This window comes from Cervus elaphus, chromosome 29 (genome assembly GCF_910594005.1).
Source record: "Cervus elaphus chromosome 29, mCerEla1.1, whole genome shotgun sequence".
NCBI classification, from domain to species: domain Eukaryota; kingdom Metazoa; phylum Chordata; class Mammalia; order Artiodactyla; family Cervidae; genus Cervus; species Cervus elaphus.
The window spans coordinates 43,429,907-43,454,744 of record NC_057843.1 but is presented as its reverse complement, the minus strand read 5'-3'; the positions used below and the strand labels follow the sequence as shown (position 1 = coordinate 43,454,744).

The window sequence follows — 24,838 nt, the reverse complement described above, 5'->3', positions numbered from 1 at the left end:
GTTTCTTAAACTTTCCTTATTTTTGAAGACCTTGATAATTTTCAGGAGTATTCATTAGCTATTTTGTAGAATGTTCCACTATTTTGGTTTGGCTGATGTTTTTCTCATTGTTAGACAGTATTTGGGGAGGAAGATCACAGAGGTAAAGTACCATTCTCATCACATCGTATCAAGCGTATACAGTATTATTAACATGAGTGATCACTATGACGTTAACCTTGATAACCTGGTCAAGGTGGTGGCTATCAGGTTGCTCCACTGTAAAGTTACCCTGACTTCGCTTTCCATCCTGTGTTCTTCGGAAGCAAGCCACTAGGTATAGCCCACACTTAAGGGTCTGTGGGATCGCACAGAGTCGGACACGACGGAAGTGACTTAGCAGCAGCAGCAAGGTATGGGGAGTTATGGTCCACCTCTTTGAGGGCAGAGTAGCTACATAAATTATTTGAAATTCTTCAGGTGGGAGATTTGTTTCTTCTCCCACATTGACTTATTTATTCAGTCACATAGTTAATCTCTGGAGAAGGAAATGGCAACCCACTCCTGTATTCTTGCCTAAAGAATTTCATGGGCGGAGGAGTCAGGCAGGCTACAGTCAGTGGGGTCACAAAGAGTCAGCTGCGACTGAGCACAGCATATAGTAATATCAGTATGGACTTGTATGTTTATTTACTCTTTGACTTATAATTCAATACTGTGTTATTTTATTGCTTGAACTGTTCCAGTTTTACCCATTGAGATTTCTTTCAGTTGGCTCCCATGCCCTCTGACATGTCCCCGTTGTTTTGCTCTTTTGAACACCAATAACTTTTTCTTTTTTAATAGGGAAGGATAGGCATATGTATTTTTGGATGGCTTATATATGGAACCACTGAGAGACTAGGCTGAATCTTTTAATCCTTAGTAAATGTTGAGTTCTAGTATCACTTTACAGTTAATTCAAAGGGTTAAGACCGACCTCAATACTTCATCATTCGTTTATGGGACAAACTTTGTACAGGGGTTCAGAAGGTTAGTTTCCTTAAATCATTCCCAGTGCATGACTGGTATTAACTCACGTTGAGGGGCTAGGTCGTTCAGAACTAGGCTGTCCATCAGAGGTGGTGAAGTAAACTGTTCTGGAACTTCAGCCTTTCCTGAGAGATCCTCGGCTCCTTTGTACTTCATCTTGTACTTTCAAATTAAATCACATCTTTCACAGTCACTGGTTGGAACCATCCAAATGGTTATCACCAGTTAGAAGCAGTCCACTGGTTATCACAGTTTGGAACCAGTTTCACGGTTGGAGGTCCTGCACTAATGTGGAGAGAATATGGACTAATTTATCCTTGGGGACCCAGGTGTCCTCTAATTATGCTAGTTGGGCACAGTCCTGAGCATGCATTATGTCTACAAAAATGTCTGAAGGGCTATCTTACTAAAAAACTGGATATTTGAGAATATGTTAGATTCTAGGCAGTAGATAGTCATATATATTTTCTCATCTTCTCCTCAAAATTATTTTGTAGGAAGATATCATTATTCTCTTGTTACAGAGATTGGGGCCTGGAAGGTTAAGTCATAGAACTGGTGCATGGCAGAGTGGCATTCTAATTCAAAAGTCTCTATGCTAGCTTACCCCTTCAGACTGGAAATTACGGCCACATAATCTTACAGTTTCCTCAAAGGAAGCTTGCTGTGCCAAGCTTGGGCAGTGTAAGCCTCAGGTCTATTTAAGGCCACATTCTTGCTGGTTTGGTTTCGCTCTGTTCATAAGGAAGGGCAAAGAGGGGTTAGATTTCCTCTCACGAGGCTCTGTATTGGTTGAAAACAAGCATTCTTCTCTTGGGAGTTACCTTAAGAGAAACCCAGAACTGCAAAGTTAGAAGGAAACCGAAAGGCATTCTAGCGAAAAATGCCATGTGACATTTCTCTCCCCTCCCCAGCACCTCTCCCAGATGGTTGCTCAGCTTCAGTGAAAGGCTCAGCAGTTTCTAAGGTAGGCTATTTCTTCTTTAACCACACTATTAAACTCTTCATTCTACAGAACAATCATCTCTTTGTAACTTCTAGGCTGGGTTAGCTCTCAGACGGCTTCCACGTGCCAGCACCATCAGCTTCCTGGACTGTGTGGGGAGTTGGGTTAGCCCCAGGTCAGGCACTGCCTATTTTGTAGCGGATCCAAGAGAGCATCCTTCAAAGCAAGACAACCACAGACCCAAGATGCCAATTTATCCCAAGTTACTGTACTAATTTATGCCCCTCTTCTGAGATAGCAAAGATCGGCTGTCACTCATGATGAATGTCACTTCCCTTAGGACCTTCACTTCTCTTAATGGAATCACAATCATCCCTTGGCAAACCCTTAAGAGACATTTAGTCCACTGTGTTCATGTAAAGTGCCTCTACGGGTGAGGATGCAACCACATGCATTTCTAAGTGTCTATCAGATTCACAGTTCAAAATAAACAAGTCAAGGAAATCTTGGATGTGCCTGAATAGAAAAGCAATCTCAAAGAAGAATGATGGCTTACTGGCAAAAGAGAAGGAAGTTTCAAGACTGCCACTGGGAAAGAAAAATGTAACTTATTTCATTTCCTTCTGATATGAATAGCAGGTGCTCAGACACACAAAGCTGAAAAACAAGTGAGATGGGAAAAAATAAGTAGCTCCACCAACTGCCGGGAGCCGAGAAACAGAAAGTATATTTTTATTCAAGTTCTTTTTCCCTTGGGGATCAACTCTCGTGTTTTAATTTAATTTAGCTTGAAGAATTTGACGCACTGAAAGCTACTGTCAGAGCAGAAGAAAGCACCTGAAATTACCACCACCAATTACTGAACACCCATGATGGAAAGCATGCAGCCCAAGGAACTGAAGCCTGAATTATAACAGCTGTGTGAATGAACTCCAGTATATGCCTGAAATGCAGAGTTTTAGGCAAAGACTGTATAATGAAAGCTCCAACTGCTTTCATAGTAAAGCTCCCTGAGAAGAGGAATGTCAGCCCTGTAATGACTGAACCAAAGTAAATGATTACTGGGGTCTTTAAGGCAAGTATCACTTTGCTGACAAAGGTACATATAGTCACAGCTATGGTTTTTCCAGTAGTCATGTACAGATGTGAGAATCAGACCATAAAGAAGGCTGAGTGCCAAAGACGCTTTGGCACAGTTTGACGCTTTCAAACTGTGGTGATAGAGAAGACTCTTGAGAGTCCCTTGGACAGAAAGGAGATCAAACCAATCAATCCTAAATGAAATCAACCCAGAATATTCATTGGAAGGACTGATGCTGAAGCTCCAATACTTTGGCTACCTGATGCAAACAGCTGATTCACTGGAAAAGACCCTGATGCTGAGAAAGACTGAGGGCAGGAGGAGAAAGTGGCGACAGAGGCGATGAGATGGTTGGATGGCATCATCGACTCAATGGACATAAGTCTGTGTAAACTCTGGGAGACAGTGGAGGACAGGGAAGCCTGGTGTGCTGCAGTTCAGGGGTTACAAAGAGTTTGGACAGGACTGAACGTCTAAACAAAAATAACAAAGCCAAGTACATGCTGGGGGGCAACTAAGATCAGAACATTTGGCTGCAAGTCTGATTAAGAAGCAGGCAGAGCATCTCTCCCACTCCATATCATGGGGCAATTGCCCTTTCTCAGTCTTGGTGCATGCGTGTGCACATACACACACACCTACAGACAAGTGGAGATTCATTCTCTACAGTGAATAGAAGAGAAGGTCTCAGGACTGGGGTCCACCGAGTACGATGGAAGGCTAAGAGGCCGGGAAATGAGAAGGTTAGGTGGGCATTAGCTTTCTGGATTCAGAACCAGCCTTCTTACCTCAGTCAAGTTCCAGAATGCTGGTAGCTAGCTTTTATTTTTCAGCCTGGAGAGACTGATAGAGCCTTTCCTGGAGAATCTAATCAACTAGAAAGACAAAGATACCCCAGCCAGATCACCGTACAGTAAAAGCCACAGATGATAATCACCAGCCTCATACATGGAGCTTTTAATTATCTTGCTAGCATCCCACTATTTGTCTGAAATGGTTTTATTGTGGTTTTATTTATTATACACATTCCATACAATTAATCCATCTAAAGTGTATAATCCAATGTTTTTAGTATATTTAGAGTTGTGCAACTATCACCACAACCAATTTTAGTGAGAAACCCCAAAAAGAAAATTCTACTTATGAGCAGGACACCCTCTAATTCCTCAGCACTAGGTGACTACTAATTAACTTTCTGTTTCTATAGATTTATAGTGGTACCCTTTTAAGTATGAAGAGACAAGCAAAGACTACTGTAAGCCTGAGAAAAGTCACTATTTCAAAGACAGAGTTGGAAAATACACAAAAAACTAATTAGAGGGAAGCTGAGGTTATGCAAGGAGAAGAAAATGCCAAGATATCCACATTAACTATGTTTCATATCCTCAGATAAGTAACTGTAACTATGAAATAAAAATTATGATACTTTAAAAATAATAAAGATAAGGAAGAGGTCTAGGAAAGCAAAAATATAATAGTAGAAATGACTCAATAATAGAGTTGGATGAAAATTTGAGGAACTCTCACACATAAAAGTGAAGCCCAGAAACAATGAAACCCAAGGGGAAACATGCTAGGACACATATGAATCAAGCTAACAAAAGTTAAACACAAAGAGCAAATATTAAAAGCAGCAAGGGAAAAGTAACAAACAACATACACTGGGATCCCCATAAGGATAACAGCTGATCTTTCAACAGAAACTGCAGGCCAGAAGGGAATGGCAGGATATACTTAAAGTGATGAAAGGGAAAAACCTACAATCAAGATTACTTTACCCAGCAAGGATCTCATTCAGATTCAATGGAGAAATCAAAAGCTTTTCAGACAAGCAAAAGCTGAGAGAATTCAGGACCACCAAACTAGCTCTTCAACAAATAAAGGATCTTCTCTAGACAGAAAAGGTTTATAAAAACTAACCCAAAATAATATGGTAAATGGTAATAGGATCATACTCATCAATAATTACCTTAAATGTAAATGAGCTAAATGCTCTAACCAAAAGACCAAGACTGGCAGAACGGATACAAAAACAACATCCCAATATATTCTGTCTACAAGAAGCCCACCTCAAACCTAGGAACACATACAGACTGAAAGTGAAGGGCTAGAAAAAGATATTTCATGCATATAGAGACCAAAAGAAAGCAGGAATAGCAATACTCATATCAGATAAAATAGACTTTAAAGACCATTGTAAGAGACAAAACGACACTACATAATGATCAAGGGATCAATTCAAGAAGACGATACAATAATTATAAATATATGCACCCAACATAGGAGCACCTCAAAACATAAGGCAAATGGTAACAACTGTTAAAAGGGAAATTGACAGCAACACAATTAATAATAGGGGACTTTAATACCACACTCACACCAATGAACATATCATCCAGACAGAAAATTAACAAGGAAACACAGCTTTAAATGATATGTTGGACTAATTAGACCCAATTGATATCTATAGGGCATTTCATCCCAAAACAATGGATTTCACCTTTTTCTCAAGTATACATAGAATATTCTCCAGGATAGATCACAAATCTAGCCTTGGTAAATTTAAAATAATTGAAATCATTTCAAGCATCTTTTCTGATCACAATGCTGTAAGATATCAACCATTAGATATCAACCACAGGAAAAAAACACAAACATTTGGAGGCTGAAAAACACACTTCTGAATAACCAACTGATCACTTAAGAAATCAAAATATGCATATACACAAATATAAAAAACATGACAACCCAAAACCTATGGGATTCAGTAAAAGCAGTGCTAAGAGGGAAGTTCATACCAATACAAGCCTTCCTCAAGAAACAAGAGAAATATCAAATAAACAACCTAACTCTATACCTAAAGCAACTAGAAAAAGAACGAAAAACTCCCAAAGTTAGTAGAAGGAAAGAAATCATAAAAATCAGAGCAGAAATACATGAAAGAGAAATGAAACAGACTATAGCAAAGATCAATAAAGCTAAAAGCTGGTTCTTTCAGAGCATAAACAAAATAGACAAACTGTTAGCCAGACTCATCAAGAAAAAAATGGAGAAGACTCAAATCAATAAAATTAGAGATGAAAACGTAGAAATTACAACAGACAACACAGCAATACAAATGATCGTAAGAGACTATGATGAGCAACTATATGCCCCAAATATGGACAACTTGGCAACAAATGGACAAATTCTTAGAAACATATAGCCTTCTAAAACTGAACCAGGAAGAAATAGAAAATTTGAACAGACCAATCACAAGCATGGAAATAGAAACAAATAAAAAATCTCCCAATAAACAGAAGGCCAGGACCAGATGGCTTCACAGATGAATTCTACCAAAAATTTAGAGAAGAGCTAACATCAATTCTACTCAAACTCTTACAGAAAATTGCAGAGGAAGGAAAACTCCTAAACTCATTCTATGAGGCCACCATCACCCTGATACCAAAACCAGAAAAAGATGCTACAAAAAAGAAGACTCCAGGCCAATATTACTGATGAACATGGATGCAAAAATCCTCAACAAAATTGTAGCAAACAGAATCCAACAACATATTAAAAAGATCACACATCATGATCAAGTGGGCTTTATTCCAGGGATGAAAGGATTCTTCAATAGTCACAAATCAATGAATGTGATACACCATATTAACAAATTGAAAGATTAAAAACCATATGATTATTTCAATAGATGCAGAGAAAGCCTTTGACAAAATTCAACACCCATTTACGACAAAAACTCTCCAGAAAGTAGGCGTAGAAGGGACATACCTCAACATAATAAAAGCCATTTCAAATGCTATTTCAAATACTAAAAGATGATCCTGTTAAAGTGCTGCACTCAATATGTCAGCAAATTTGGAAAACTCAGTAGTAGCCACGGAAATATGATCTGTGGAAAGGTCAGTTTTCATTCCAATCCCAAAGAAAGGCAATGCCAAAGAATGCTGAAACTACCGCAGAACTGCACTCATCTCACATGCTAGCAAAGTAATGCTCAAAATTCTCCAAGCCAGGCTTCAACATTCCATGAATCATGTACTTCCAGATGTTCAAGCTGGATTTAGAAAAGGCAGAGGAACCAGACATCAAATTGCCAACATCTGTTGGATCATCAGAAAAGCAAGAGAGTTCCAGAAAAACATCTGCTTTATTGACTACACCAAAACCTTTGACTGTGTGGATCACAACAAACTGTGGAAAATTATGAAAGAGATGGGAATACCAGACCACCTGACCTGCCTCCTGAGAAATCTGTATGCAGGTCAAGAAGCAACAGTTAGAACTGGACATGGAACAACAGACTTGTTCCAAATCGGGAAAGGGGTTCCAAATCACCCTGCTTATTTAACTTATATGCAGAGTACATCATGAGAAATGCTGGGCTGGATGAAGCACAAACTGGAATTAAGATTCTGGGGGAAATATCAATAACCTCAGATATGCAGATGATGCCACCCTTATGGCAGAAAGTGAAGAAGAACTAAAGAGCCTCTTGATGAAAGTGAAAGAGGAGAGTGAAAAAGTTGGCTTAAAGCTCAACATTCAGAAAACTAAGATCATGGTATCCAGTCCCATCACTTCTCGGCAAATAGATGGAGAAACAATGGAAACAGTGACAGACTATTTTGGGGGGCTCCAAAATCACTGCAGATGGTGATTGCAGCCATGAAATTAAAGGACAGTTGCTCCCTGGAAGGAAAATTATGACCAACCTAGACAGCATATTAAAAAGCAGAGACATTACTTTGTTGACAAAGGTCCATCTAGTCAAAGCTATGGTTTTTCCAGTAGTCATGTATGGATGTGAGAGCTGGACTGTAAAGAAACTGAGCTCCGAAGAATTGGTGCTTTTGAACTGTGGTGTTGGAGAAGACTCTTGAGAGTATCTTGGACTGCAAGGAGATCCAACCAGTCCATCCTAAAGGAGATCAGTCCTGGGTATTCATTGGAAGGACTGATGCTGAAGCTGAAACTCCAATACTTTGGTCACCTCAGGTGAAGAACTGACTCACTGGAAAAGACCCTGATGCTGGGAAAGATTGAAGGCGGGAGAAGGGGACGACAGAGGAGGAGGTTGTTGGATGGCATCACCGACTTGATGGACATCAGTTTGAGTAAGCTCTGGGAGTTGGTTATGGATAGGGAAACCTGGCGTGCTATAGTCCATGGGGTCACAAAGAGTCAGACATGACTGAGAGACTTAACTGAACTGAATAAAAGCCATATATGACAAACCCACAACAAACATTATCCTCAATGGTGAAAAACTGAAAACATTTCCTCTGAAATCAGGAACAAGACAAGGATGGTCATTCTCACCACTACTATTCAATATAGTATTGGAAGTCCTAGCCACAGCAATCAGAGAGGAAAAAGAAATAACAGGAATCCAGATTGGAAAAGAAGAAGTAAAACTCTCACTGTTTGCAGATGACATGATGCTCTACATAGAAAACCTTAAAGATGACACCAGAAAATTACTAGACTTAATCAATGAATACAGTAAAGTTTCAGGATATAAAATTAATACAAAGAAATCCCTTGCATTCCTATACACTAACAATGAGAAAACAGAAAGAGAAATTAAGGAAACAATTCCATTCACCATTGCAATGAAAAGAATAAAATACTTAGGAATAAATCTACCTAAAGAAACAAAAGACCTATATATATATATAAAACTATAAAACACTGATGAAAGAAATCAAATATGACACAAATAGATGGAGAAATATACTGTGTTCATAGATCGGAAGAATTAATATAGTGAAAATGACTATACTACCCAAAGCAATCTATAGATTCAATGCAATCCCTACCAAGCTATCAAGCTTGATCAATCCCTATCAAGCTATCCCTATCAAAATATCAATGGTATTTTTCAGAGAACTAAAACAAATAATTTCACAATTTGTATGGAAACACAAAAGACTCTGAATAGCTAAAGCAATTGAGAAAGAAAAATGGAACTGGAAGAATGAACCTTCCTGACTTCATACTACACTACAAAGCTACAGTCATCAAGATAGTATGGTACTGGCACAAAGACAGAAATATAGACCAATGGAACAAAACAGAGAGTCCAGATTAAATCCACACACCCATGGACACCTTATCTTTGACAAAGAAGGCAAAAATATACAATGGACAAAAGACCTTCAATAAGTGGTGCTGGGAAAACTGGTCAACTATGTGTAAAAGATTGAAACTAGAACACTTTCTAACACCACACACAAAAATAAACTCAAAATGGATTAAAGACCTAAATATAAGACCAGAAACCAGATACAAAACTCAGAGGAAAACATAGGCAGAACACACTATGACATAAATCACAGCAGGATCTGCTATGACCCACCTCCCAGAGTAATGGAAATAAAAACAAAAATAAACAAATGGGACCTAATTAAAAGTTTTTGAACAACGAAGGAAACTGTAAGAAAGGTGAAAAGACAGCCCTCAGAATAGGAGAAAATAATAGCAAATGAAATTGACAAAGAATTAATCTCTAAAATATACAAGCAGCTCAATACCAGAAAAACAAACAGCCCAATTAAAAAGAGGGCAAGAGACCTAAACAGCCATTTCTCCAAAGACATACAGATTGATAATAAAAACACGAAAAGATGCTCAACACTGCTCATTATTAGAAAAATGCAAATCAAAACCACAATGAGGTATCATCTCATGCTGATCAGAATGGCAGTCATCAAAAAGTCTACAAACAATAACTACTGGAGAGGGTGTGGAGAAAAGGGAACCCTCTTATGCTGTTGGTAAGAATGCAAACTTGTACAGCTACTATGGAGAACATGTGGACATTTCTTTAAAAACTAGGAACAGAACTGCCATATGACCTAGCAATCCCACTGCTGGGCATACACCCTGAAGAAGCCAGAACTGAAAGACACACATGTACCCCAACATTCACTGAAGCACTATTTACAATAGCTAGGGCATGGAATGTCCATCAGCAGATGAGTGGATAAGAAAGTTGTGGTACATATACACAATGGAATATTACTCAGCTATAAAAAGGAACACGTCTGAGTCAGTTCTAATGAGGTGGGTGAACCTGGAGCCTATTATACAGAGTGAAGTAAGTCAGAAAGAGAAAGACAAATATTGTATATTAATACATACATATGGAATTTAGAAACATGGTACCAATGATCCTACACACAGTGCAGCAAAGGAGACACAGATACAAAGAACTGACTTTTGGACTCAGTGGGAGAAGGACAGGGTGGGATGATTTGGCAGAATACCACTGAAACATGTACATTGCCATATGTAAAACAGATGACCAGTGCAAGTTTGATGCATGATGCAAGGCACCCCAAGCCAGTGCTCTGAGACAACCCAGAGGGATAGGGTGGGGAGGGAAGTGGGAGGGGGGTTCAGGATGGTGGTGGGACACAAGTATACCTATGCCTGATTCACACTGACATACGGCAAAAGTCATCACAATATTGTAAAGTATTTATTCTCCAATTAAAATTAGTCAATCAAAAAAAGAAACAAAGAGATGGGAGACAGAGAAAATAAGAGAAATATAGAAGGCCAGTCCAGCAGTTTTGATTTTCAAATGAAGAAATACAGACAGAAAAGAGAAAATAGAGGCAAAGAAGTCATCAAAAAAGTGTCCTAGAAATGAAACTCTCCTACACTGTTGGTAGAAATGTAAAATTGTACAGCTACTATGGCAAACAGTATGGAGGCTCCTTGAAAAACTAAAACTAGAGTTACCACATGTTCCAGCAATCCCACTCCTGGCATATATCTGGAAAAGATGAAACCCATAATTTAAAAAGACATGTGTACCCCAATGTTCACGGCAGCACTATTTACAATAGCCAACAAATGGAAGCAACCAAAGTGTTCACTGACAGATGAATGAATAAACAAGATGTGGTGTATATGAGAACATACTGGAGTGGGTTGCCATTTCCTTCTCCAGGGAATTTTTCTGACCCAGGGATCAAACTCATATCTCCTGCATTGGCAAACAGACCCACTTGAGTATTCTTGCCTGGGAAATCACATGGACAGAGGAGCCTGGTGGGTTACAGTCCCTGGGGTTGCAAAAGAATCAGATACGAAAAAAAAAAAAAAGAAAAAGAAAAAAAAAAAAAAAGAATCAGATACGTCTTAGGGACTAAAAAACAACAAAAAATCAACTATACTTCAATAAAAAAAGAAAATGTCCCAGGTCAAAAAACAAAGCAAAAAAGGAAAAAATAAAATTTCCTCGATCTGAAAGTCATGAGTGTGCAGACTGAAAAGATCCATTGAATATACTACATACATATACATGCTAAGTTGCTTCAGTTGTGTCTGACTCTCTGTGACCCCATAGATGGCAGCCCACCAGGCTCTGCTGTCCCTGGGATTCTCCAGGCAAGAACACTGGAGTGGATTGCCATTTCCTTCTCCAATGCAAGAAAGTGAAAAGTGAAAGTGAAGTTGCTCAGTCGTGTCCAACTCTTCTCGACCCCATGGACTGCAGTCTACCAGGCTCCTCCATCCATGGGATTTTCCAGGCAAGAGTACTGGAGTGGGGTGCCATTGCCTTCTCCGATATATATATATAGCTACCAGCTGGTATCTCAGGTGGTAAAGAATCCACCTGCAATGGAGGAGACCCTGGTTCGATTCCTGGGTCAGGAAGACCCCCTGGAGAAGGGATAGGCTACCCACTCCAGTATTCTTGAGCTTCCCTGGTGGCTCAGATGGTAAAGAATCTGCCTGCAATGCAGGAGACCTGGGTTCAATCCCTAGGTTGGGAATATCCCCTGGAGGAGGACATGGCAACCCACTCCAGTATTCTTGCCTGGAGAATGGATAAAACAAGACCCACTCTAGTGCACTTTATAAGAAGAAAGTGAAGATCTTTAAACTTTCATATAGGGAAAACAAACAGGTAGCATGTAAAGGATCAGGAAGCAGAATGACATTGAACTTCTTAACAAAACCTGGGGAGTCTGAAACAATGGAATAAAGCTTTTAAAAACCTAAAGGAAACCATTCCCAGAATAAAATCTTACATCCTACCAAACTATTACTTGTGAGTGAACTTAGCATAAAGACATTTTCAGACATGCATGACCTCAAAAAACAAAACGCCCTCCTTAAGTCTTTTTTCTCAAAAAGATACCAGAGGACGTGCTCCACAAAAACAAAGGAACGATTCCTTGAAGAGGAAGATTTGAGAACCGTGAAGCAGGGGAGCCACGGTCAGAAACAAAGGTGAAGGAAGTTCTCAGTATGACAGTTGTGCACCAGGCTTCGAGGGCAGGCTGAGTCAGGTCAGAAGGCACAGGGGAGAGAGAATTCAGGTGACGACAGTGATGCAACGTCTGATGGATCTGAACAAATTACACAGGGTGAACAGCTCGATATTCAATCAGTAAGAAGTATTACACAACTAAGTAAACAAAAAAAGAACAGAACATCATTTATTTGGGGGCGTGGAATATGAGGAAAGGTAATGAGATTTTACAATAAGGCACAGTTGTAAATGGGGATTCCCAGGTGGTGCTAGTGGTAAAGAACCCGCCTCCAATGCAGGAGACATAAAGCACGTGCATTTGATCCCTGAGTCGGGGAGATCCCCTGCAGGAGGGCATGATAACCCACTTCAGTATTCTTGCCTGGAGAATCCCATGGACAGAGGAGGCTGGCTGGCTACAGTTTATGGGGTTACAAAGGATCAGACATGACTGAAGCAACTTAGAACACAATGCACGCACAGTTGTGAATAGTCATGATGACATAATAAAGTAAAAAATTATGATACATCCACTAGGGGGACAGCAGTGTAGAGAAGGGTTAGTGAAGAGGTAGGGGTAACAAAAGAGAGCTATATTATCCTTTTCCAAAATGACAACATGAAGTAGCAACACAAACATTTTGTATATAGAGAGGAGAGAAACAGCCAGAAGATCAGACAAAAAAGGTGAAAGTGATTGCCTGTGGGAAGGAGGAAAGGAGGGTGAGGGATAGATGCGCTGGTGTATATTCTGAAGTATGTCTTTGATAAAAATAAAACTTAAATATGAAAAAAAGTATGACAGTGCCACAAAAATATGTATGATACAAAGTAGCATTCATGCTCTGACTACAATCATATAACATCTGAAAAGAGCTTGACTGGGATTTACAAAGGCATTAACAATTGTACTACGGTGGTAGGATTAAGAATAACTGCTTTCTTTTCCAAATTCCCAACACTATAAAGTGCTTACATAATTTGATAATCAGAAAGTGAGTTCATGAAGCTGAAAATGTATTTTCCTTATCATGGACTGAAAATTGGTTCAGAATTAACTCTATTTCCCAAATCCAAGATCAAGTTACCAAGGAGAGATCCTGGGTGGCTAGTGTTTTCTCTCTTTCTTATTCTTTTTTCCTTCCAAATCAGTATTGGGAATATTATGAACTAACTTTCTAAAAATTATCAATTAATCAGAAGTAATGTTTGTATTTAGCTTCTCCACTCATTGCCACTATTGTCTCAGCTATAGCGTTTGCAACACAATAAAAACAATTGCTCTGTCAATTCTGAGGGAATGAGAAAAAGTATCTTCAAATATCCAAAGTTAATACTGCTTGAATAAAGAAAAGTTAATGTTTTAAAATTTGTGGTGTAAGACATTTGCATTATAATGACGTTTAATTTTAATGTTTAAGAAATGAAACAAAAGCAGCTCTGTGGTCTAACTATGGAGACACCTCATACAACATTCTGAAGATCCCATCGGATTTAACAAGTAATTAAAAACACTAATGCCTTTTCGTTGCACATGTGACACACAATGAAATTTAGTAAACTATCAAACAGGAGAAAAAAGTATAAAAATCATACCTAGTTCCACAACTCAAAGCTACAAAATCATAAATGCCGCTTGGATGTCTCTGAATGAAAATGAACACTGAGAATTTCTTTGACTAGTATTTGTACAAACCCTTCTCTTATCTGTAGGATGCTCTGTTTACAACTCACTTCCACAGAGGAAGATTTTAGTTTCAGGGGTAAATGATCCTGTGGGCAGTTTTTTGGTTGAAACAGTCTAAACAGTTACTTAAGCAGCAGAAAATCTGTCTCATTAAAAAAAAAAACAACTTTAGCTTTTTCCTTACAGGCTGTGTTTGGCACTATCACTGGTGCCTACACAACTGCCATAGCTCTCTGTCTTTGCTAACAGAACCCTCAAATTTTGAGTTTAGGTAGTGGATGGAGAACAGTGGTCACAAGGTAAGTAAACTTCTTCCCAGAGTTTCCCAAGAGTAAACCACTTCCCAACAAGAAATGATCATGTGATCTACTTCTGGCCATGAGTTATTAAGAAGATGCCGTTGGGAGGCGTGACTGGGAAAGCTCCCCGCCGCTCCCCTACCCACTGGATAAAAGAACAGACCATTGCAATATGAAATGCCCTCACTTTTTTTTCTTTGCTCTTTTTGTTTCCTTCTTGAATGCATTCCCTGGAGTGAGGACACAATGTCTGAGGCTGTGGCAGTCACTTTGTGACTCTGGGGCAACAATATGGAAAGAGCCTGGATCCCTGAGACTGTCACTGGGCAGCTGCAACCATCCTGGAATCCACACTTTCAGACTTTATTCAAATAAATGAATACATTATTCAAATAAATATTCTTTATTATATTTTAAAGCAAGTATTGCTCAACCTTTTTTTAGTGTCATGACATTCATAGGGCATGATAATATTTGTACTGCTTGTGGGGAACACGGAGGAGATTGCGGGCACCTGAGGTGAACAGCCCTGGGTGCTTTGGCTGCCCTACATCCCCTTCACCACCCTGAAGACCGAGGAGATAAATATCTCTGCTCATCTTTTTGTGGTTCACCTGTGGGCCTCACTATACAAGTTAGATCATTCTAGTTTAAGCTGTGCTTATCAATATATATTCTGTTACTTGGGCTAAAAGCACTTCCAACTAATACTTTTACTTCTTAATGCAAAGTGACAAGATTTCATAAGATATCTTCTACATTCTCTAGCAACATATAATACATAAGAAACAATGATTGAAGCCTAAATCACAAGCTTCCACTGACTGGACTACATGTTATTTAACTTGTGTTCTTTTTTGGCATATGGGGCCACTTTCTAACTGACAAAGGTCATGTTTCATGAGATTTTCAAATAGGAAGGGCTTCCCTTGTGGCTCAGCTGGTAAAGAATCTGCCTGCAATGCTGGGTTCGATTCCTGGATTGGGAAGATCCCCTAGAGAAGGGAAAGGCTACCTACTCCAGTATTCTGACTTGGAGAATTCCATGGACTGTATAGTCCATGGGGTTTCGAAGAGTCGGACACAACTGAGCAACTTTCACTTTTCACTTCAAATAGGAAAGCTTTCAAACAACGCAATTGAGAATATAGTCATGACTGAAGAACTGTCAATCTTAGAGGAATAAAATTCATTAGTATATAGAAGTCCATATTATGGGTCAAGTTATTGTATATTTTTATACAGTCTTAGGCTTGGGTACACAGGGCCTTGATAATAACTGACTTTTCTATATTCCTGTCATGTATGTTTCTAACTCTCTTTAACTAATTCCACTAGCTTACCCTATAGGGCTGACAGAAGCATTAAATAAAACAATACCTGTACAGTACCTAGCAGAATACATGGTATAGAGTAGGCATCCAATACATGTTCTTAATATTATTATCATAACAAGAAATGTAAAAATTTTGCCTTAATTAATTGCCATGGGCTTCCCAGGTGGCTCAGTGCTAAAGAACCCACCTGCCAAGCAGGAGATCCTTGGGCTGGGAAGGATCCCTGGGTTGGCAGAGGAAATGGCAACCCACTCCAGTATTATTGCTTGGGAAATCCTATGGACAGAGGAGCCTACCATGCTACAGTTCATGGGGTCACAAACAGCCAGACACGGCTTAGTGACTAAACAACAATGGTAGCCATACCACCATCAGTTTTCAAAAATTATCTTCCATATTTAGCAAAAGACTTTATAAATATTATTAGATAAGTGCTATAAAATATGAAGCTCTCACCATCCCCAGAATTCATGTAATTATTTCAGTCTTGGGCCAGCTCCCAGGTGATCTGCCTTCCTGTCTTGGCAAACAGGTATCATGCTCTGGTTATGGCTGAGAGCTGTGTGCTCTTAAACAAAAATATCCAGTTCCCCAGTTCTCTAGAGAACAGACTGAGAGGGTTTTTATGTGGGAGCCCCTTGTTTATTAAGAATTGCTTTTATGTCACTAAGGCAAGGAAATGAATTTTAAATCTGTCTCAGCCACAGAATGACACACGGGGCTGAATGAAAATCAGGGGCAAACTGGGGAACTCTGCTCTCTCACAGAGCCTGGGATGATGAGCTCAAGGCATCTGTCTGTACTTGAAAAGGTAGACGTATTCATTATTGTTACAAATATGGCTAGAAGCAAGTGATCAGTACACATCTTCCTGGAATTAAGCTTTTTAATAAAATGGCATTTCCCTTTTGGATATCCCTTCTTAGTTCAACTAAGAATATGCATCTCAAATATTGCATTTGGATAATGAAGAAATATTTTCTGAGCCAGAGAAACAGACACTATCATTAGGGACATGGAGTTTTTACTCTAGCACATTTCCTTTGCTGTAGGCATCACAGATAGTTCTTGACAAGTCATCTTTCCTAACTTCGTTTTCCTAACTCACTTTGCATAGATCTTTCACTGAACTTCTGAATACTGCTCACCTTCCATTTTATCTATTCATAGAAATATGATGGTTTCTTAAGAGTAAAGATTTTCCATCTTTCCGCCGCCCCCCCTCCCCGAATCTTATATAATAATATCCTGTGGCTAGAAGGTCCTTCCCAAATGTTGGGAGATACTGAATTAAAGTATGTAAGAATGTGTATTATTTATGTTAATAGATGTGGTAAGATTCTAGCCTGAAACATTGAGATGGGGCAATGTCTATTTCAAGGATTTAGATCTGATAGGCTACTGGGACAGGCCCAGTGCAAGTCTGTTTGCTAAGGGTTGAGGGAGATTTAAGAAAGCAGATGAATTATGTCTTAAATATGAGAGGGTATGGCTAGTTAGTGGTAGGCTAACCCTAAGGACTCATGCTTTATTCTCAGGGCTAGAGACACAGAGAAAGTCACAGAGTCGGGTATGCTTCCCGATTTCCAGCATGGTGATGAGCTATAATTCAAAGCAAAAATACAAAGTACTCGTGGCAAAGTAGACTCTTAAACTCATGCACACTCAACCAGACACACACTTGTTATGGATGAATCCATTATTGATGGTTTTCCCTGTTTTGAAAAAGGATGTCCTGAACAAGAAGTCAGACAGTACAGGTCCGAGTACCAGCTCTGCTATTAAGTTACGTTGCAACCTCAGAATTCTCACTTGGCAACTCTCTGGGCCTCTATTAACACATAGACAAAGAAGCAGAGCCAGACATCCTATCTAATTGTACTGTCACCTCAAGCCCCTTAAAATAACAAAGGGTCAAAAAAGACATAAACTTAAAAAAGAGCAGAAGATGGGGAGAGGGTAACAGACACAACATTTTGGAGCCTAGAAGGCACATAGATAGGTAGTGACTGATTGCAAACCCAGGAGGGCTGAACCCTAAGCCACCAGTGGGGAAAGCAGAGACACACAAGGAAGTGTTAGTTGCTCAGTCGTGTCTGACTCTTTGCGATGCCATGAATGTAGCCCGCCAGGCTCCTATGTCCGTGGAATTCTCCAGGCAAAATACTGGAGTGGGTTGCCATTCCCTTCTCCAGGGGAACTTCCCAACCCCAGGCTTGAACCCATGTTTCCTGCATTGCAGGTAGATTCTTTACCAGCCTAGAAGGCACATAGGTAGAACTGATTGCAAACTCAAAAGAGCTGAATCCTAAGTCACCAGTGGGGAAAGCAGAGACACACACAGCCAGCCAAATACTCAGGCCCATTTTGGCAGAAAACTGGAAGACATTTCCCCCCTCTGATGAGCACATAGAACAGGCCACAAGTAGACCCAGGGACACCAGAGGCAGTTGAAGGAAATCAGTGTGATGAGGTTGAATGTGTGCCTATTATAATAGATGCTGAGACACCCAGCCCTCTTCCCAGCCACAGGTCCCACAAGGCTTACAGCCAGTCCTTTCTCTGTCAAGCAGGAAACTAGAAGCATCTTCTGTAAGGAATCAAACTAGGTCAAAGTAAAGACTGGTGGTGACTAACACTGGTTTCACATCAAAGAATCCAACCGATGCCTTTTAGTGAAGCTTGGGTAATTCAAACACTGAAGCTTCCAGTCAGACTTTTAATTTCCCATTCAAACATGTGGCTGAGCAAAAGCAAGGTTTTTCAGAAATTTGAGGAAAGCTGTGAATATGAAAGATGCAGACCAAAACAAACAGAAAAAGACAACCCATGTAAAAATTGAGACCAAGAGATAAGAAGAGACAAAAATCAGAGCAAAACAAACAAACAAAAAATCCTGATCTCTTCAGAAAGAAAAGAGAAGAAATTTCAACTGTGAAATAAGGAAAGAGTCCTAAAAAAGGAGCTGTAAGAAGAAGAAAGAAAGTGGAGGAAGAAAATTAAAAAAAAAAATTAGTTACAAAAATTTTCTCAAACTCAAAACCATGCATTTACCGATCAAAAAGGCCCTCTGAGTGTTCAACATAATGGTGGAAAATAGACCAAAGCATATCACCATGAACCACTGAGATACAAGGGGGAAGCTGAAGAGATAATAAGCTTCTAGAAAAAAACACAGACCACATACAGAACATCAGGAATCAGAATAGCACTGCATTTCTCAAGGGTAACTGGAAACTAGAAGATAACAGAGCAAAGCCTTGACAATTAAAAACAAGAAAGATTTACAGTGCAGAGTTCTATGTCAGCTAATCTATCAATCAAGTGTTAGGGGTAAGAATAAAGATTTGTTTGGACATGCAAGGCCTTGAATATTTTACTTGTGATGAATCCTGAGGAAGACACTAGAGGATGTGTTCCACAAAAATGAGGGAGTAAACCAAAAAAGAGGCAGATACAGGACATGATGAACAGGGGAATCAACACAGACAAGAGGTGATTAGGATCCCAGGATGGTGGAGAAGGAAAACTCCAAGATAACATATGAACTTCAGGCCCCAGAGGGCAGTCTAACCCAGATGGGAACAGGTCAGAAGACTTTGGGGAAACTTCTGTAAAACAATGAAATTAACAGAACTGGATGCATCTAAATAGTTTGGGAAGCAATTAAGACAACTGGTAAAGAGTTTAGACTTCCGTTAAATACAAATACATAGACAGCTAAGCAAATAAAAGGACAAGATAATTATTTATTACAGAGAAAACAAAAAGTCATACAGAAAAGGAAACTGAAGCACAATATTTACATAGTTATAATAAAACAATCGATATAGATCTAAGCACAATCATGATGTAACTATACTGGAGACTAGAAGGGTGGGTGGGAAGGGTGCATGTATGGGGTGAAAAGACAGCTAAATATTCATCTGTAGTGGGAAATTGTTAGCTAATGTCCAAACCTAATGTCAAGAAACAGCAATACAAGCATGCTGTTTAGAGATACAGAATTAATTGCCAAATGCATCAAATAGAAGAGCTGAGAGTGGTTACATCTGGGGACAGTAAAGTGTAAGGGGAGGTGAACAAGGACCTGCTCTTTTTCCTAATTAACTTTATACAACCATTTGACTGTTTAACTCAGTATAGAGAATTTTGATATAAAAGAAAAAAGAATTGGATGATATAATGTCAAAGTGTGTGTGTTAGACACTCAGTTGTGTCCGACTCTTTGTGAGCCCATGGACTATAGGATTCTCCAGGCAAGAATACTGGAGTGGGTTGCCATTTCCTTCTCCTATGATGTCAAAAGGACTCTTCTATTTCCAAAGCTCCATGATTTTAGGGCAAGTTTAGCTACTAGGATTGGAAATGCATCAGGAAGGTGAGCAGGGAAACTCAACGTATTATTTTTTTTTTTTCATTTATTTTTATTAGTTGGAGGCTAATTACTTTACAATATTGTAGTGGTTTTTGTCATACATTGACTTGAATTAGCCATGGATTTACATGTATTCCCCATCCCGATCCCCCCTCCCACCTCCCTCTCTACCCGCTCCCTCTGGGTCTTCCCAGTGCACTAGGCCCGAGCACTTGTCTCATGCATCCAACCTGGGCTGGTGATCTGGGAAACTCACTTATTAACTTGGCCTTGGCATGTCTGACTTCTCTCCTGTCACAACCCAGTGACAACAAAGAAAATGGCCAGTAATGGCAGTTAGAATTATTAGAACATGAACCCAGATGCACTTACATATAAATAAAAGATAAAACACTTTTGCCCAGACTTAGTGCCTGAATACATAGAAATGTATTCTTCCAATGTGATGAGAAACTACAAAAGAGAGAAATTAACCCATATTTTATCAAGTAGCCATCATGATGAATTTTCATTTTAGCCAAATCCTTTGTTGAGAAAACAAGTCTGGTTGTTTTTAAGTTCTTCTGTGACCTTCCAAACATTAATTCTTAATATGGCTGGCCAGAAAATTAATTAATAAGCTCCTTTATATCATTATATTTCATCTTTATTACTTTATCCTTGAAAGCAGGTTATTAAATAATTACATTTTGGATTAGTATTATTCTGATTTGAGATTTTATCAATGCCTCCTAATTCCCTCATTACACTTACCTAATTCTCCTGACACCCAGACTATCATGAGCTTCAAGCAAAGGGCCGTTGTGTTTAGCTGGCCTGTGGGGTGGGGGTGGAGGTGGGGGGGGCAGTCTGTCAAGTTTCTCTGAAATCAATGAGTCCTCAGTAGCAGGTTTACATTTATGGACTTCCACAGTGAAATTGTACCCTCAAAGATCACAAAAATCTAAATTACAAGGAGATAAAGCTGGCTACTTGGGAGATAATTCCATAGATAACAGGATTAAACAGAGGATGTTGAGGATCAACTTCCTTCTAGAGCCTTGGAAGAAATGATGTTTGTTACTTTGTGTATATTAGGTATATCAGAGTTGCAAAATCAAACTTGGGATCCTGGCAGAGCCTGGCACCTGGGGGTCCCTGGATGGAGGAGGAAGGGAGGGAGCTAGTAGAGAGGACCTGGAAGGACTTCACGCATCACAGTCTCAGGCCCTGGCAGTCATCATTACTTTGTATTGTGGTTATCAGAACTAGATGAGAAGGCAAATGGGAACACAGGAGATGCGCTAAAAGAGGATACCCCAAAGGGAGGCTGTGACAGGTGAGGTGATAAGGACAAGCCCGTGGCACGGCCCTGTATGGGGTCACTTGGACAGGAGTTGTCTAGGGCAAGACACCAACTTCATAAGACGGGCTAAACTGAAGGGTGGAATTAGAGTGTGATGTGGACAAGTCAAGCAGGCCGAGGGAGACAGACAGGATCGAGAGGGTGACTTCTGGGGCCCAGAAGGATCTAACTGATCTCTAAGTAGACCAAGAGAGTCATGAAGCTCATGGGGTCTTAAACAGATGGCTTTGCTTGGCCACTGAGTCAAGGGTCTCTGTAGACTTAGTCAAGTTCAGAAGAGCAGAAATGTAGTTTGGCCAAAGGTCACAGAGGCTGAGCTGGGAAGCCAGTCTAGGGCAGGCTGGAGTCTTCCAGAGGTATTGCTAACCTAAAATTCCTTTAAGGCAAGGGAACCTTTGCTTAGGATATGTCCAGGTAGAGTTGAAGTACAAGAAAGGCATTGAGGTCTTGTCTCCCCACTATCATCTGATATCAGTCCACTTTATATGGCAGGCATTACATATTATATCCTCTTAAGTCCTTGAATGAGCCCATCTGTGTATCGGCTTAACCACAAGGCAAAGAAATTGTTTCATACCTCAGAACAAATAGAGAAGGGGAGGAGTATCTTTCAAAGAACTTTTTTCTTCAACTCTAGCATGAGTTGAAGAATTCCTTGAGGAGTATGGAAAACCTAAATGGAGGAACCAATCACATTCTGAGATGCATTTCTCTAGAGGTTCAGTAAAGAAGGGCAGGGGTCTGGGCAGGATCTACAGAGGTACATCTACCACCAGCAAGATGTTCTTCCAGAGAGACTGCATTAGTGGCCGAAGTCAAGCAAATAGAGACATGATGGTTTGGTCCCAGAACTACAATGTAGAAAAAAGACTGAAGAGGTTATTTTTCATCAGTTAAGATATCCAAAGGCTGGCCAACATTTTTCCACATTTTTTTTCCCTCATATGGCTTACTCATCAATTGGATCCATTAAAACTTTTTAATAATGCACGAAAAGCACCTAGAAATATTACCATGTAACAATTCATCAAAAAATGTGAGTGTTCTTTGAATTAATGCTGAATCCTAAATTATTCTTCATAAATGTCAAATATCTGAAAAATTCACTTCAATTTCCTGCCTAGGCTGAAACATATGAGGGATCATTTGAAAAGCTGATCACTTCAGAAGTAATTTTATAATTTGTCAAAAAAAAAGTGTCATCTAACAAAATCCAGGCATAGAGTATATGATGTAAATCTGGTTTTTTTTTTTTTTTTTGGCCTCAGTTTGTGGAGAGGAAGCTAAACTAACAGGCATACTGTGATGCTGCTATGAGGCTCCAATTTTCTCTGCAGGGGCCCCAATCACAACTGGAAAAGGATATGAACATGGCTCTTAGGTTCGCCTGTAACACAGCATGCCTAAAGAGGTCCTAATTTCTAAAATAAGACATTCTTCTCTTGGGAGGCTGGGTAACAAAGCAGGCTTTGCCTCAGGATTCTCAGGACTGCTATTCTCCCCAAACGTGTATCATCATTTGCTTGGTGACCTGCTTTCCTGACACTAGAGACACTAAACCCTTCTCTTAACTCTAAACAGAACGGAAATGACATTACATCTCTCCACTCCCTCAAATGTGTATTTGCTCTAAACTGAGTTATATTCAGTAAATAAGTGGGATGGACTGGGGTCTTGGCAATAAAGTGCATTGCCTAGGGCAGGGGTGATGGCTACCTTGTCTCTGAAGGCTATTGCCTGCTCTATCAGCTGGATTCCCCAGGTTTACAAACCTCTTTGTGGAATTCTTGAGCTCAAGAACCTTTCTTATCTATTCCATGTACCTGGAATTAGCTAAGACATTTCTTTGAGTATTTAAAATCAGCATCTACTCTAGTATAGTATCAGGGAAAGCATTATTGGCTATCAGACTTATTGGTAAATACTGAAGTCTCTAATTACCCACATTATTAAAAAAATCATAGCTACCTTACATTCTATTATTATCTTGGCACAGTAATAAATTGGCTCTGATTCCCTTTATAAGAGTCTAAACTGATTCTTGTTCTTGCACACACTCAATCTTTATAAAACTTTGATTTTTGTAATTCTTTTGTGTGAAAGATCTTACATCTATCTCAGTCTTCCCTTTGTGTGCTGAGGCTATTATTAATATTCTGTCTCAACTCTCCTTTGCAAAGCTGGGGCCAAGAATTGGCAAACCACGTTCCTCAGGCTCCTTGGCCAGGTTCTGCCAGTTGAGGACACTGCCAGGAAATGAGGTGAGAGGAAGGGAGAAGGCTTGGGTCTCTTCCTACATTTTTCTTTCTTTCTTCTTTGGGTGGTGTCTTTGGAGCTGGCCGTGTCCCTGCCACTCTCCCAGCTCTGTAGGTGACATCCTTCTCTATTGTTCCTGCTCCTCAGGGGGCATGTGGTCCCCAGGTGTGGCCTCCTTCCTGAGTTTGAGGTTCTGGTGGCATGGCAGGGCTCCCGCTAGGAGCTGTTTCCTGCAGTTACTTAGTTGGGTTTCTGCAACTCCCTGCTTTCACTCTTCCAGCCTCCCACACTCTGTAACCCTTTCCTAAATTCTCTCTGAAATTCCAAGTGTGTTTTCTGTTTCCTTGACAGGACTCTGACTACAGAGAACTCCATGAGGGCTTTTTGCCAAAAATAACTATATCTTGCCCCTTAGAGTGGGACTTATGGGGAAGCCGCAAAGTGTCAGGGTCTGGAATCACTTATTTTAACGAGTATTTTGAAGCTGCTTACTATGTGCCAAGAGGCATGATAAGTGCTCTTCAAAGATTATTACATTTAAGGTAATGATGCTCTGGGGCAGTAGCATAATAATCCACATTTTATAAATGAGTAACTGAGATGCACAAAGTTAAGGTGACCTGCCCAATGTTCGAGAGGTAGAAGTGGCAGTTTGAGGACTAATGCCCTAACTGATGATTTATAATAATGAAAGTGAAAGAGAAAAACCTGACTGGGGTTAATGGTGGCAAGAAGGTCCATCTGCAGGCAGGAGTACTGAGATGAAGATGCATAAAATCACAAAGGGTGTGTCGAGGTCAGGTTCAAAATCTAGCATCAACAGAAGGGCTACAGAGACCTTCTGATGGGCTGGCAGAGCCCTCAGCTGGCATCTAGGTACAGCAAGGAGCTGCCATGGCCTCAGCAGATACTGCAGGCATGCAGCGTCCCTCTCTGGAGATTATGGTTACAGAACTGGAATTACTGGCAAGTTTGTGCCCTCGACTTTTTCTCCCTTTGTTTTGTAAGTAATAAAGATTCCTTTGAACCTTACTATGTCAGCAGAGGATACGGGGTTTTCTAAAGCAAGCAGAAACATACCTAACAAGTCTCTTCTCAGTGAACTTCTGCCATTTATGACCATGTAACGAGTACTATGTACAGGGTATTATGCTTAGCAAAAAGTCAGACAGAGAAAGGCAAAAACTGTATATTAATACTTATATGTGAAATCTAAAAAATAAA

General features: G+C 39.9%; 1 protein-coding gene across 3 annotated transcripts in view; it reads right to left on the bottom strand.

The window, feature by feature from the left end:
• The window catches only part of PIP5K1B (phosphatidylinositol-4-phosphate 5-kinase type 1 beta), a 329,589-nt gene that overhangs the window by 48,934 nt on the left and 255,817 nt on the right, over window positions 1–24,838 (bottom strand). Inside the window, exon 14 of one of the 3 annotated variants that reach the window (XM_043891261.1) lies at window positions 23,840–23,918. The exons of the other annotated variants lie outside the window; for them this stretch is intronic. Coding sequence (XP_043747196.1) covers window positions 23,855–23,918 — 64 coding nt within the window. The 3' untranslated portion in view covers window positions 23,840–23,854. Of the gene's footprint in view, window positions 1–23,839; window positions 23,919–24,838 lie in introns of those variants that run through there. 3 annotated transcript variants of the gene reach the window in all.